Raw genomic sequence first — 16261 nt, 5'->3', positions numbered from 1 at the left:
CTTAGGTTAATAAAATGTACAATATTAAGAGTATGACCAGAAGGTAGAAGAAGAATAAAATGAGCAGGAGGCAGGTTATATATAACGCATATATCTTAGTGATGTCACACCTTCTGGCAGTAGCATCAGGGTTTGGAGCCACAAAATGGATCCAAGACTGGTATGCTATTCTTTGGTATTTCAGTGCAGGTCAAGATGGACTTGATCCCACACCTTTAGTTACTTATGACCATGGCATTTTAGCCCCATCATATTAAAAAAGAACAAAAAGAGACTTCTTTTTCTTTCCAGAGAAGTGTATATGATTTTCACTTTTGACATAATGAGACCATAATGAGAAGCTTGTGAACATAGTTACTGGATGTTACTTCCACACTGCCTCTTGGGCAAAGATCAAATAGCCCCCTAAATGGAAACCAAATATGATGCCATACCATGGCAGTGAAAGTAGTCCAAAATATTGCATCCGCATTCAGTGTATAAGAGGGTATATTTTAGTTCCACTATGAAATATTGTGCATGTATTTCCCTTCCTAATGACAGTACATATTTGCGATTCTGCAATCTGCTATACCTAATTGCTATTAGAAAATTAAATAAGATATTTAATTTCGAAAACATTCCATGATTACATTTTTACACCAATGATTTCACTGCATTTCTGTTCTGATTTGCTTGACAACATACCCTGTTGTTCAGTACATGGGTTTTGTTTTTTACTCAATATGCAGTCAGAGAAAATTGATCCTGTCTGCTGAAAAAACATTAGAACTTGTTCTACTTGTGGTATAACAAAAATTCAGTGCACATATATTTTACACTCCACTTTGAGCAGAGATCAAATAGAACTCTACCCCCCAAAAATTTAAAAAATATATAAAAAATAACTAAATGTATTAAAAAACATTAGCTAATACACCCATGGAAATGTTTCATTTGCTACCTATGTTTAAGAAGTGTTATAGCAGCTCCCCTGTGCCAGTTAATAATACAAAGTTCAAGGATTTGTAATAAGGTACTTGGGTATAAACCCTGTCAAGAATGCTGGTATACCACCTATAATTTTACTGCTACTCATTAGTGAGTTGCACACTGACTTTGTCATAGAACATTACCTTGTGTAGTGAAATATTTATGATTTTTGTTTCTTCTGTTAAAGGAATTTAGAGCACATATATTCTGGGCAAAATTCTCACCTTGAGTTTTGAGCAAAGGTGAGTTAGCTCCTCCTTGTATAAACTGGGTATAATACCATACTATTACACAAATTCTCTCAAAAACACTGCATATGTTATTGGTTTACTATAGGCCCCATGTCGATTATGTATCCAGAGTGCATAATAAGAACATCTGGGAATCTAATAAGGTATTAGGGTGCAAAATATATTCAAATATTTCTTTTTGCTCTAATATTTTATCCTCTCTCTAATCTGGATTAAAAAACAAACAAAAAACCCACTCCTGTTGCCAGTACATGACATTTAGTTCTTGCTACATATGTAGGTACAGAAATTTTGCCTTGATGCTTACATGCCAATACTTTTTTTAACTTCTGTTCTGGTGCAATAAAAACTCTTTTCATAGATGTTTCACCCTACTTCCTAAGCAGAGGTCAATCAGCCTCCTCCTCGACAATAAAATCCTGGTATATTGGAAACTCTGCCTCCTGAAGCCATCTGAAGTGCTGCATTTGCTAGTTCTGTATAAGAAGCTATATGCCAGTTCAGTTATGAAAGCTCATAACGTGAATCTCAGTGGTTACATTAAGTTATTTAGTTACAAAGCTCTTTCAAGAAAGGATTTTACTGCATCTCAGTATTGGATTACCTAGCAACACACTGCCTTTGTTTTAGTATGTAGTTTATGCCTGACCTTATATGCAGTAACAGAAATGTGCCATGTCTGGTGAAGCATTTATATATTTTTTTCTTGTACTTCTGGTGTAATGACAATTCATTTCATGTATGTTCTAAGCAATGCTTTCATCCAGATACCTGATAAGAGGTCAAATAGTTCAAATGGAAACCAGGATAAATGCTAACTTTTTACTGCAAACATCCTCTGAACCACTGCACTTGCCATATGTGTATAACAGACCTAGATGTGAGTTCCCCTGTAATAGTTCATAATAAAAAAAACTCATGTAATTCTACTATGATGCAGAGATGCAGTTTAAAGAGAACAGTATCGTTGAATCTCCCAAGGATTTCACCATATCTCAGTCCTCAGTTGCATAAGATACACACTGCCTTTCTCAATACATGTAGTTAGGTCTCACCATATATGCAATAACAGAAATGCTGCCTTGTCTGGTGAAATATTTAGTATTTTTACCTGTCATTTAATACAAAACTTAGTATATACACATATTCTGAATGTTACTTTCACCCTAACATTTGAACAGAGGTCAAATAGCTCTCCAGTGGAAACTACATACAATAGCAGACTGTGCCACCAAATCATATGAAATACTACTTTTGCTACCTGTGTAGAAAGCCTCATTACATTCTTTCAATGACAATTCTTAATAAAATGTAGAGTCATTATATGATATATAGATATGAAACTCACTCAAGAATGCCATTCTACTGCATCTCAGCCCTGATTTATAAGGCATCATACTTATTTTGTCAGTAAATGGAATTTAGGCCTCACCCTATGTGCCACAGCAGAAATGTGGCATTGGGCTGGTTAAATATTTATGATTGTTCCTTCTGATATAATGAGAACTTAGTGCTTACACATTTAAATGTCACATTGTCAGATGAATTATTTATAACAGTGACTCTTTATGTAATGAACATATAGTACACATATATTTTGGAAATTATTTTCACTCTGCATATTTCAACAGAAATCAAACTTCGCTCCTACAGTGGGGGCAATGTATAATGCTGAACTGTTATATGCAAGTCTAAAACACTACATTTTCTGCATGTACATACGATAAGTTCCCCTATGGCAGTTTATAATAAACACATACAGAGAATTCTAATAAGAATCTTGTGTACAAAATAGTTATGAATGACATTCTACACCCACAAATATCATTATATTTTATATCTGAATTATGTTTAATGCACTGATTTTTTTTTTCGGAATACAGCATTTAGGTTTCATTTTATACGTAGTACAGAAATGTTGCTTTGCCTGTCAAAATATATATGACTATTTGTTCAGATATAATGACAACATAATAAAGACATATGATGGATATAGTCTGCTCTCCAATACCAACAGCAGATGTCATATGCTCATACCTATTAGAAACTGAGTATAATACAACTAGGCAGCATGACACAATCTTGTAGTCACATAAAGCTAGTGGTGTACAGTTTTAATACAGACTCATATATCTGAAACAATTTTCTTTAACATATCTTGAACAACAAATCTGGTTAGTATTTATAAATTTTACTTAGGTTGTGGTTTTAGGTGGAGAAGTAATAGAACAGCTGTACAATGATATGTTTTATTTTCTAGTCCATTCCCCTCAGTGACCATTGTATCCATGCCTCCTAGTCATCACATGACCCAATTTGTTCCTCAAGGTGGTGTGTGTGTGTGTGTGTTTGTGTGTGTGTGTGTGTGTGTGTGTGTGTGTGTGTGTGTGCGCGCGCATGTGTGTGTTTATATATATATATATATATATATGTATATATATATATATATATATATATATATATATATATATATATATATATATATATATATATAGCCAATTCATTCCTTGAGGTAAAAGGTATGTGAACAGAAAGGGAAAGCCATCAGCCACATCACAGAACATCAGATTTTTTTTGTAACTATCACTAACATCCTTTGTGCAAGCCCATGTTTTCCAGGGCTTAGGCATGTGATAGGCCATTATGTTTTTTGTTAAGCCCTCTGTATGATTTAATCAACTTCTCTGCCTCTCTTACAAATGTACATAATCATGTGTAAAACAGTAAAAAACAAAAAAAAACTGAAGCAAAGCCCAATCAGGTATATATCAACACTAATACAAAACAAAACTAAAGCACCTGAATAAATGCAAGACAGAAGAAAACAATGTTTCTAGCATAGCCTCAGTTTAATATCTGCTTTTGCCCTCAGACTTTATCAAAAATGATAAATTCTGAGGATGAAAATAGTGAATATTAAACTGAGAATATGCTAGAAACATTGATCTCTTCTGTCTTGCATTCAGGTGCTTTGGTTTTGTTTTACATGTGTAAAACAGTATTTGAAAGTTGTTGTTGTGTCTTTCGGCTTATCCCAGTTAGGGGTCGCCACAGTGGAACTCCGGTCCACTAATGTTTGGTAGTGGATTTTTACATGCCGAGTTACCAGCCCTGACACACAACCTTCAAAGAAGGCACACCCATTCACGCATGCCTCCACACAGAAGACGCTCTAGCTGAGAATCGAATGGGACAAGTCTTGCTGTGAGGCGACAACGCTACCGGTCTTTTTCCATTACTATAACTCTTTTTTTAACAGCAACGGAGAACACAAGATCTCCGTTGCTTCACACTGTCTTGCTATGTAACATAGCGAGACAGCTTTAAAAAAAGCAACAGAGATTCTCTGTTGCTTTTTTAAAGCTGTCTCGCTATGTTAAACTCCTTTAACATAGCAAGACAGTTTGTAAAAAGCAATGGAGATCTTGCTTTTTCCGTTGCTTTTTTCAAAACTGTATAGCTATGTTAAATGGGTTTAACACAGCGAGACAGCTTTAAAAAAGCAACGGAGATTCTCCGTTGCTTATTTTTAAAGCTGTCTTGCTATGTCAGCTCTGATGTACTGCATAGGCATACGCATACGCAGTACATCACAACTGCCGCAGAATACCAGACAGCTGCGGAAGGGCAGCAAGAAGCCATTATACCGTACCATTATTTAAGAAAAGTAATTTTTTTTTTTCTTAAATAATGTCATTGTATAATAGCAATAACCCACGTCTGGGTGTGGGTAATGCTGGATTTACCCACAGTTGGCTTTGTTTGGCCACTCGGGCTTCACCCTCATGACCAAACCACACCAACCATGGGTAAATCCAGCATTGCCCACACAAAGGCGTGGGTTATTGCTATATTATACAACTTCCTCCCATTAATATTCAAAAAAGTGCACACTGATTGGTCAGTGTGCACGTTGTAAATCAGAGTTATAGTAATGGAAAAAGGTCCGGTCGCCCGGACTTTTTCCATTACTATAACTCTTTTTTCACACTGTTTCGCTATGTTAAATGAGTTTAACATAGCAAGACAGCTTTAAAAAAAGCAACGGAGATTCTCCGTTGCTTTTTTAAAGTTGTCTCGCTATGTTAAACTACTTTAACGTAACGAGACAGTTTGTAAAAAAACAACGGAGATCTTGCTTTCTCCGTTGCTTTTTTCAAAACTGTCTCGCTATGTTAAATGGGTTTAACATACCGAGACAGCTTTAAAAAAAGCAACAGAGATTCTCCATTACGTTTTTTAAAGCTGTCTCGCTGTGTTAAACCCATTTAACATAGCGAAACAGTTTGTAAAAAGCAACGGAGATCTTGCTTTCTCTGTTGCTTTTTTCAAAACTGTCTCGCTATGTTAAATGGGTTTAACATACCAAGACAGCTTTAAAAAAATGCAACAGAGATTCTCCATTGCTTTTTTTAAAGCTGTCTTGCTATGTTAAACCCATTTAACAGAGCGAAAACAGTTTGTAAAAAGCAACGGAGATCTTGCTTTCTCCGTTGCTTTTACTCACAGTTCTGATGTACTGCGTAGGCATACGTATGTGCAGTACATCAGAACTGCTGCAGAATACCAGACAGCTGCAGAAGGGCAGCAAGGAGGCATTATACAATGCCATTATTTAAGAAAAGTAATTTTTTTTTTCTTAAATAATGTCATTGTATAATAGCAATAACCCACTTCTGGGTGTGGGTAATGCTGGATTTACCCACGGTTGGCTTTGATTGGCCACTCGGGCTTCGCCCTCGTGACCAAACGACACCAACTGTGGGTAAATCCAGCATTACCCACACCCAGGTGTGGGTTATTGCTATAGTATGACCTATACTGGCTAGCCATGTCATGTTTCTATGAGTCAATGGTTGAAGTGAAAAGTGATGTTAATGAATAGCATGACCTCTGATTTCCAGGTCTCATTTCCCATTCATTTTAATGGGAAGTTATGGGGTAATTATTTCAATAGTACAAATACTCTGTTCATAACATAGTTACACAAATAACAAATATTTATCTGCACATTATTTTATTGTAAAATCGGTTTCATTCTGATTTTATAACAAAGGTATGCTAAAATGCCAAACCCAAGTTACTTTAGGACACATGGTTATAGCCTTTCTCCATGTTGTTAAAACAACTCAGGACTTATTGTTAAAAAGTCTACCCTGTTAAACAAAATGAAGGAACTGCTAAGAAATTACATTACATGATTAAAGGCAAAACAGAAATGCTCAAATGCTCTGATAAGGTATATAACAATTTATTTATTTGCTTATTACTGCTTATCCTATATATTCTTTGATATTTTGACTGGGAAAATGTTATATAATATTCTTTCTTGGAGATTCCATCATCTTGAAATACAATGCAAAGCATAAAATGTGTGCCTACACACCTTGCTACAATTAAGATGAGCAAATACATGTAATGAAACAATCTATCCAGCAATCAGTTGAATTTTCCAGCACCTGAGGGCAACCTAGAAATATTTGTTCTTCATCTGTCTAACAGTAAAACATTAAAAGTGAGTTGCCATTTCACTAACACTGGTATTTAAAACCAGAGAAACAAAGAGGTGCTCTAAGACTTTTTTTTTCCATTTTGGGGTAGTAGCTATGATGTTTATGTTTTGGTATTTTTCTTCCTTTAGATTTAAGTAACTGCTTCAGATGTCCAAAAGATCAGTGGCCAAATTACAGAAAGGATGCCTGCATTCAGAAAGATGTGGATTTTCTTTCCTATGAAGACACTCTTGGTTCAGCTTTGAGTGCATCTACAACATTCTGTTCTCTAATGACTGCATCAGTTTTGTGCATTTTTATTAAATATAGAGGCACTCCAATTGTGAAAGCTAACAACAGCAAACTCAGTTATATTATACTTATTTCCTTGTTCCTTTGCTTCCTATGTCCCTTGATATTCATCGGTCGACCCAAAACAATTACCTGTCAGCTTCGTCAGATTGGATTTGGAATAATATTTTCTTTCTGCATTTCTGGAATCCTTGCCAAAACTATTACTGTGGTTATTGCTTTTAAAGCCACAGATCCTGACAGTAACCTAAGGAAATATCTTGGACAAAGTACTCCGTACTACATAGTTTTAGTTGGTACCATGCTGCAAGCTCTCATATGCATGATATGGTGGATAACATCACCTCCATTTTCATATATGAACATGAAACTAGAAGAAAAAAGTATAGTGGAGTGTCAGGAAGGTTCTGTGGTTATGTTCTACTGTATGCTTGGATACATGGGTCTTCTAGCAAGTGTTAGCTTTATTGTAGCCTTTCTAGCAAGGGTTTTACCTGACAGGTTTAATGAAGCTAAATTCATCAGTTTCAGCATGATTGTATTTGTTAATGTTTGGCTGTCTTTCATCCCAGCGTACCTTAGCACAATGGGGAAATATATGGTAGCTGTGGAGATATTTGCCATCATAGCATCTGGTGCTGGAATTATCATCTGCATGTTTTTCCCAAAGTGTTGCATTATTCTGCTGAGACCCACATCAAACACAAAAGTACACCTAACTGGGGTTATAAATTCTTCAAAAATATATAGAGACTCTCATAACAACATACAGTTATACCAACAAGATTAAATATGTTGTATCCTTTAATTATTAAAAGACATTTATTACTGTTAAACTACATGGAACACAAAATGTTTTGAAGAGGTTGCAAGATAAATATAAAATGCTGCAGTAAACTACTGCAAAAATATAACAAAAAACTGTTAAAATTATGTATATGTAAAATTGTATTTTAATTAATGATTTATTTAGGCACTAACAGTCCCTTCAATAAAATCAGCAAGTTTTAAAACAGCAGGAAAAAAAAAGAATTTGTCCTGCAGGAACGCTCCCTGTAAACTCACACTATTTGCCCCTGGACCAGAGTGATGTATTCTGCAGATTGGTACCCGTATGGACATTGACTTGCAGACTTTGTATCAGACTTTTTATAAATGTTATATATCCATGCATTTATTGCAACAAGATTTCTCATCAGCACAATGATCATCAAACCTTTTTCACATATTAGACATGAAAAAACTTTCACTAACACATTTAGAAACTATTCTTATTAGTGCTTCAGACTGTATACAGCTAAGGTTTAAAGTCAGAATGAGTTTATTAGAATCTTACTGCAAACATCCCCCGACTGACACCAAGAGTTAACCATTTCTTAAATTTAGCCTATTCAGGCCATCACTAGCCGATACTCTACCAATTTTTTGCAGCTCCATCATCTATCTGCACTCTCTAGTATCTCCTATCCAACTCTTCATAAGCCACATGCTAAGAGAGCAAAATCCTCAGCTCATCCTTCCTAAACATCAGTTGCAGGAGGGGTGCCCCCTTACCTTCAGTATGCTACAATTTTCTTCTTCAGCATTAATTCAAGTTATGCTCAAAACAAAACTTTAATACGTATACTTAGCAGATGTTAGGAACCTGATACAGGTCCCATGTTGATAATTTGCATCCTGCTTCAGTATCCTTTAGTCCAAAAAGGGTGGGTTGGAAATTTTATTTCAAGGAAAGCAAATGAAAAGAGGCCAAGCTAACTTGTGCCCCAGATTAAATAACACAATGATGTGCCCTTATTCTTTGTTCAAGTCAAGCTTCTTCCTAGGCTTGGCAACCATGGAAGGGGGATCCTCATTTGACTCTGTTACATAAAACTACTTGCCCATTATTTGTCAATGATGCATGGTTGTTAAGGCACTTCATCTACACCTAAAGGATTTGTTCTGCAAGACCTTGTCCAATAAAAACACATCATTTGTGACTCAACCAGAGTGATTTTTTAAGTAGGAAGGTACCTTTTTATTTACATACAATAGCAGATTTCTCATCTATACGTTGGCTGTTTATACTGTACCAATACATGTACTTCAGCACCTTCATTATCAAAACTTATTTGCATATTTTACAGAAAATGTAAATTCTCACCAACAACATTTCGATACACTTTTCTTCATAATATCTCAAGCATTATTCAATGGATAAGGGTGTTTACTACACTGTGTTTCTTAGAATCTTATGAGAATCATAGAGTTATACACCTGACTAACATTTTCAGTTAACTGAGCTCCTAAATGTAGCCCACCTGAACCATCACCAGTCTATATTCTAGGATTTCCCAATGGCATCAGTCATCACTATCATAGCAATTCTTATCAAAGTCAACACTTCCCTGGGGCTGTGAGACTGAACAAGCAGGCTGGCAGCAGCCCAAAATATAGTAGAGGCATCCACCTTTCTATAAATCCAGTCAATCCAGGAGAGTTCTCCATCTTACATAATGCCCTCTCATTTTCAGTATGCTATAATTTTCAAGTAAAGTCAAAATTTTCTCAAAAACATCTTTGATAGATATTTTTCAGCAGTTTTAAAACTCATCGCGTTCTTGTTTTCAGACCAGCATCCTATTTGTGAACTCCTCTACCCATCAGACAGCATACCTTTTCCCACCTGTACATCTTTTCCATTTTGTTGTCTCCTGGTTACTGACAACCCTTGGGAGCTTTACACCTCTTCTTTAAGTCCAACTGTCCCAAAGCTGCTGAAGCAACAACCTGAGATTAATGTTTAACAGTTCCAATTCCACCTCATTCAAATGAACCACATCCAACCCTGCCAAGCCTCATGTGTTGTCCTTACTCTATAAATCCTTGTGCAGTATAACCCTTTAACCTCCATACAATGACTTTATTGTTATACATTTGAACCTGCTTTCCTGTTTTTTGAAAAAATCTACTCACTTTACTATCCAGAAAATAAGAAATTTAAATAACATTTGTACCGCAGCATAAATTGAGCCTGATATCTTTCAGCAATGTAATTTATGAGTATTCCCACCTACATGCATGTGCATCACTTGAGGTTTCAGATGCTCCTGTTTAAGCTTCTGTGTTACTGGTTAACAACTGGTTCCTTGCGTGCCTCTGCAACCTCACCAGATTAGTCTGAACTCTTTAACATGTAGAGTAGTTATTTAGTTGCACCACCTCTTCTGGGCCAGAAAATGTAAGATCAAACCATTTTCTCTATGAAAAGAAGTAACAATGGTTATCATGATGAACCATGAAAGCACTGTAATTGTTCTTCTCATCCTCTTCATCTTGTTTAGAATAATTGTTCAGTACTTCCTGTCTTTCCTAGTATGTTTTAACTATGACCCACTAATCACTTACCCATGTTTGTCGATATGCTACATACTGTTTCCTCCAGTCCCCTTTTTATGAAATGTACCTCCATTAAGCCCTAGAGACCCATCTCCAAGTTTTCTTTATAAATTCTACTGATAGACTTCACTTTGAAAAATCTGATTCTCTGTTCTCAGTAAATGGGCCGTAAACTTAGTGGGATAAATACTAACTTGCTACAATGCATCACGGAGTAATACTTTGAATTGTTGCACCCAGAGGTCTCTTCTTCAGGGTTCAACAAAGACCTGATCAAAAGGCTCACACATTCTCCATACAGCCTACAAGCTAATAAATCAATGAGCTTGATGGAGTAAAGGCAGGGTAGTTCTTTTCATAACCATGGAACTGCCTACCCTAACATACTCTGTCTTTGACATATTAAGCTACCTCAAACTTTATCATCTGATATGGGTAGTGAACACACTGTGTTTATTAGTCTTACTTGAATTGATCACCTGGCTGACATTTCCAGTTAACCATGCTGGGTTGGCAGAATATCATCTCCCAGGTAATGGTCTAAAGACCACATTTCCTTAATGCTGAGGGCTCCATTATATAGTACAAGAGATTATGCTACCAAGCTGCATTGGATGCATTGTTAGGTATACTAGCTTGCAAGCATTTATTAACAGTGGCTAAAAATTCTTAGCAAAAGGCTGCCTCTAGTTAATACATGCAGCATTAATCCTTGCCCATCTTTTGATCACTTGACTAACTGATCACTGCTTGGTAAAGGCAACAAATGTGGGGCTGGAATGTTAAACTAAAAGCTGCTAAGTGTATCCTACCTCAAGGTTTCCAAAGTGCTTAAAGGTAACTTTAAAAATCCTACAGTTACCTGTAAAGGCAGTGGGAGCTAGTCACATCTCAGATTAGATGTATTACTGTGGAACCCTTTTCTTTTACACAGTTCTAGTTACTGGTGCCACATTAGCTTCTGTGGTGAAGTAAAGGTATTCTTCTACTCCAGCCACTAGGGATCGATGCTGTTTGCTAGAGAATCCAAAAGCATGAGCCTTCTCAAATCAAGGCAGCACCATTGTAGGGAGGCAAAATGGACTTTTGTCATCTCATGCACCAAACCAACAATTTCTGTAGTATGAATACCTTATCACATTCCAAGTTTTTTTTCCTTGCAATGTCCAGAAGCTGACTATTAACCTGCAGTGGGAAACAGAATCAAAAAGCTCTCACCAAGAAACACATAGTCTTCTGATCAGGATAATGTGCTTGCAGTACAAAAGCCTGCCATTTTAAAAGTGACTGAAGCATAACCTCATATCATCTGTACCCAAATAACATTGCAACACAAACCTTTAAAAAAACTCCCTTCCCCTACACCTAGTGTTATTTGTATAACCACTGACTCCCATCACCTAGAAATTGGACCCTTGCCCTTAAACGTCCCTTTCTTTCTGAAACATTCAAATGTCATGTGCTCTACACACACACACACACACACACACACACACACACACACACACACACACACACACACACACACGTGTGTGTTTGTATATGCATATAGGGATATATATATATATATATATATATATATATATATATACAGAGAGAGAGAGAGAGAGAGATAGATATGTATAGATATATACACAGGAGTGGCTATGTAGCAAATGTAGCGCTGTTTATATGGGAGAAGAAATATGTTATGTCAAGCTCTAACAATATGTTTTTTAATAACATTGGTTTCTACCACAGATTCATGGATGACTTACTTTTAATTTGGACTGGAACAACAAATGACTTTTACTTATTCTTTAAAAATATAGATGACAACACTCGAGTTTTAAAGTTTGAGAAAGAGGTTTCTGTAAGTAAAATTGATTTTTTAGATATTACCTTAATAAAAAAACACAAGCAAGTTATTTTATTACTCAATTATTTAGGAAGCCATTCAAAAGAAATTATATATTTGCATTGCACAAGTATGCATCCACCCTTTATTTTTAATAATGTGGTAAGAAACAGATGAAAAGAGTGGCTAGACTTAATACGACTGAGTAGGGTATGGTATCTCAACTTAATAAAACAGCCATTGATTTTATAGCTCGAGGTTCTAATAAAACTAAAATAACTGATATTGGAGATGACATTATTAATGGATGAGCCCTAGATACTACCCTTGTTTTTTTCTGAAAGTCTAAATAGAGATTATAATTGTAATCATACATATACATCTAGCAAAAATCTTAGATGTATGCTCACATATAATTGAAATATGAATGCTGTTAAATCTATTATCAGAAAATATTGGCCAACTATGACTGCTATCCCTGAGTTAAAAGATTGGATAAGAGATAGACCAATTCTGGTTATAAAAGATGTAACAACATTAAAAATAAGTTATGCTATATGGAACAACCTAAGACCCATATCTATATTACTACAAATAGAAGGGGTACATATACTTGTAATAAATGTGTGCATTGTATTAATATTAATTTGAGTGATCAATTTATACATCCTGTCACTGGAAAATTGTATAATAGTTTTACCTATGGAAATTGTGATACCAGAAATGTGATATTTGTGGCTACTTGCCAATTATGCAATGCATTTTATGTTGGAAAAACTAATATGAAATTCAAGGACCATATATTTAGTCATCTATCCAAACTAAACAGGAAAATAGATTTTAATGCACTTTATAAACATATTTTAAATAATATAAATCATAGTTTTAAGTTTATGATTTTATTTAGAGTATATGAGAATATCCGTGGTGGTGGCATAAACAAAAGATTGAGTTAGAAGAATTTAAGTGGATTATAAGACTTGGAGTACACATTTCCCAGGCTTGAATGAAACTGTATGTTTAAATCCCTTATTAAACCAACTGCATCAAAGGATTTAATTAAGTAGATCATGTGATTGTTAAACTATTTAAATGGTTTTAGAACTGTTTTATATTCAGATGCTGATGAAGCTTTTAAGTAAAATGGCTGCAAAATAAAGTTTATACTTAATAGCTATACTCAATATTTTGTTTTGCAGTGGACCCAGTGAATGTTATTGTTTTTTACAATGGTGATTTTATTTTCACGGCTTACTGCCTGGCTGCATTTTATTATTCTTGTTCTTATTTCAAAGGTAAGTGTTGAACCTGTAACAGAAAATAAAAAATTGTCTATGAGTACAAAGGAATGGCATATCATTGCATACTGTTAATTGCTAATGTAAGAAAGTCTAAGGTGGGTGATTTTTACAGCAATTACATCAAGATGTGTTAGCAGTGACTTATGTTCTCTATCAACTAATAGGTCTCATTTATCAAAGATTCAGACATTCATTTGTCTAACATTTACAGATTTTCACAGAATGTCCACAGTTTCGCCTCATAGGTTTGTTCAGGCAAATTATTAAAGAGTGAAGTTAGAAAATAATGCAACATATTTCAATTTCAGACTTCATATCCCTCAGAACATACATAAAAATAGTAATGGAAAACCTGTTATTCCATCAACTGTCGAAGTTTGTAAGACCACAATTGTTCAAAAAATCACCCATTATAGGGCCTTTGTCACACTTTTATTTATGGCTTTGTCCAGTTTTGTTGGTCTAAGAGTTTGGAAGGGATGTACACATTACAAAAACCTGTAAGAAATCAGTACAATTTGCAAAACAGCATCATGAAAACAGATACACTAGGCACTAAGTCAGCTATGCCCTCTGGACATCAAACAAAACATGTATGTATCCCTGAATCTAAAAGAGAGAAAACAAGCTTATGGCACAGTTATCATAATTTACACAGGGTGCTCTGTGTTGGGGGGGGGGGGGCAAGAGTCCTAGGCTGATACAAAAGATAATGAGTGCATGTGACTAAGTAAGAGAAACAAGCATACGTTTGGATAAAGTATCAAATGGCCACTGAGACAGAATGAGCTGTAAGCCTCACAAGTGACACATTAACTGTAATGTGTGTGTCTGTGTGGGAACTCCAGGTGAAATTGGTGGAGTATCTGCAAGAACACAGCCAAGCACTGTGCTAGCTCTACATCCTGGTATGTTGGAAAGATGTGAGCTGTGCATGGTAGAGGTGACAGTTCACCATCATCATCCCTGACCCAAAAAACTGGTTCTGTCAGGAACTGTACTGACACATCCATGCCCACAGTCAAATGCACTGCTGCTGCCTGAACATGACTGATGTCTGCTGGATGAGCTCTCCTCATGAGTACGCCCAGGACCACAACCCCATGGCTTGTCACATCTGTGTGTGGACACTGCAACCACTGATGGAGCAGTGGAAGTAGTGCCACTATGGCAGTGTGATCAGGTATAGCCATGTTGGCTAACATCAGATGATGTGGCTGACCTATGCCCATGTGGATGCTGTCCCCCTCCCAGCAGATGTTCCACTACAGACACCAGGCATTCCAACTTATCGTTCATCTGATCCATTGAATCAGCAGCATGGTGGAGGCAGTCATGCATGTCAGCCTGTGCTACATCTACAACCCTAAGCATTTCCTTGGAGGCCCTATTGAAATGTGCCTGCATTTCCATGAAGGCCATAAACATACATTGAGTGGCATGGAAAGACACACCAGGATCAGTTGAAGGGTGGACAGCAGGGTCTGCTCTGAGCAACCCTAACAACCCTCCTACATGGCACTTCACCCACACTTAGGCTATGGCCAGAGTAAACAGGCACTGATGCCACAGTAACCACACCGGCCTGATCAAGTGTCTCACCCTCCACCTGTCCAGTATCTGAGTGGTTGCTGGAATCAGCTTGCATAAGCCTGCTGGCTGTGTCTGATGGAATTAAAGGAATTTGCTGAATGTCAACCTCAGTGTCACATTCAATTTCTGCACTGCCCATCTGTGCCTTTGTTTGGCAACCATCATCATCATAGTATGCTGATATTCTGACAACAGGTGGTAAGAGTCCTACACTTCCACTGTCAGGGTCAGCTACACTACTACAGTTCAATATATGCTAACAAACTAACAGTGGTGCAACTATCACAGACAGGGCAGCAATACACACACAGTCCTGACACCCACCTCACAAATATGGATACATGAATATTTATTTTAAAGCTTATCAATACTGAAATAAAAATAGTTGGTTCACCATGTGCAGATGACTCCACACTTACTAGAGAGGATGGTCCTGAAAGAAGTTAAGCAAAAGATAACAACATCATCATCACAATAATAATAACAGGGGAGAACATTTTTATGCCTTTATATATCCATTAACAATACATTTAACTGAAACTTGCATGACATGTCCACCCAAAAGCCCATGTGTAATGAAGCAGAATGTGTTAACTGTATCAATCTATAACTAGTTCTCCCCCAAAACAAAATTTATTAAACCAATGTAAGTATTGATTTCAATATTTTACTATACAATAAATATTTAAAAATTGACATAGGTAAGCTTACCTGAAAACTCCTCCTGGGATATACTTGTCCTCCCTGAAACAGCAGCAGCAACATCAATGACATGATATTGTGCACTTTCCACTGTGCTCTCTGGATCCTTGACAGTGGAGAATAACTCATCATTTGGTGTCAGTGGTGTCTCTGTAGCACCCCCTCCCGGTAGCCAGCTGTCCATGGGCCACTGCAACTGATCTCCTTTGGGCCGATGACATCATGTGAGTGGCCCTCTGACTCCAGATCATATGCCCTGCTGTGTTCCTCAAGCAGCATTCATGTTATTCACTATTTGCTGCCAAATTTATATTCTTCCAGATGTATCCCCATGCCCTCTCCCAAGCAGAAAGACACCATGTCGCCAAAATGTTTGTACGATCATGTCATTTTTGGTGTCACTGAAGGGGGGTTTGTGGG

At 36.5% G+C, this 16261-nt stretch overlaps 1 protein-coding gene across 1 annotated transcript in view; it reads left to right on the top strand.

The window, feature by feature from the left end:
- Positions 1-7817, top strand: part of LOC122801266 (vomeronasal type-2 receptor 26-like) — a 108239-nt gene extending 100422 nt beyond the window's left edge. The window contains exon 4 of the mRNA XM_044070816.1: positions 6865-7817. Coding sequence (XP_043926751.1) covers positions 6865-7817 — 953 coding nt within the window. The remainder of the gene's footprint in view (positions 1-6864) is intronic.
- The last annotated feature ends 8444 nt before the right edge of the window (positions 7818-16261 follow it).

The sequence above is a fragment of the Protopterus annectens genome, chromosome 4.part1 (genome assembly GCF_019279795.1).
Source record: "Protopterus annectens isolate FY-2018-M chromosome 4.part1, PAN1.0, whole genome shotgun sequence".
Lineage (NCBI taxonomy): Eukaryota > Metazoa > Chordata > Ceratodontiformes > Protopteridae > Protopterus > Protopterus annectens.
Note: the sequence above shows the minus strand (reverse complement) of the source record. Positions and strands in the feature narration are given on the sequence as shown.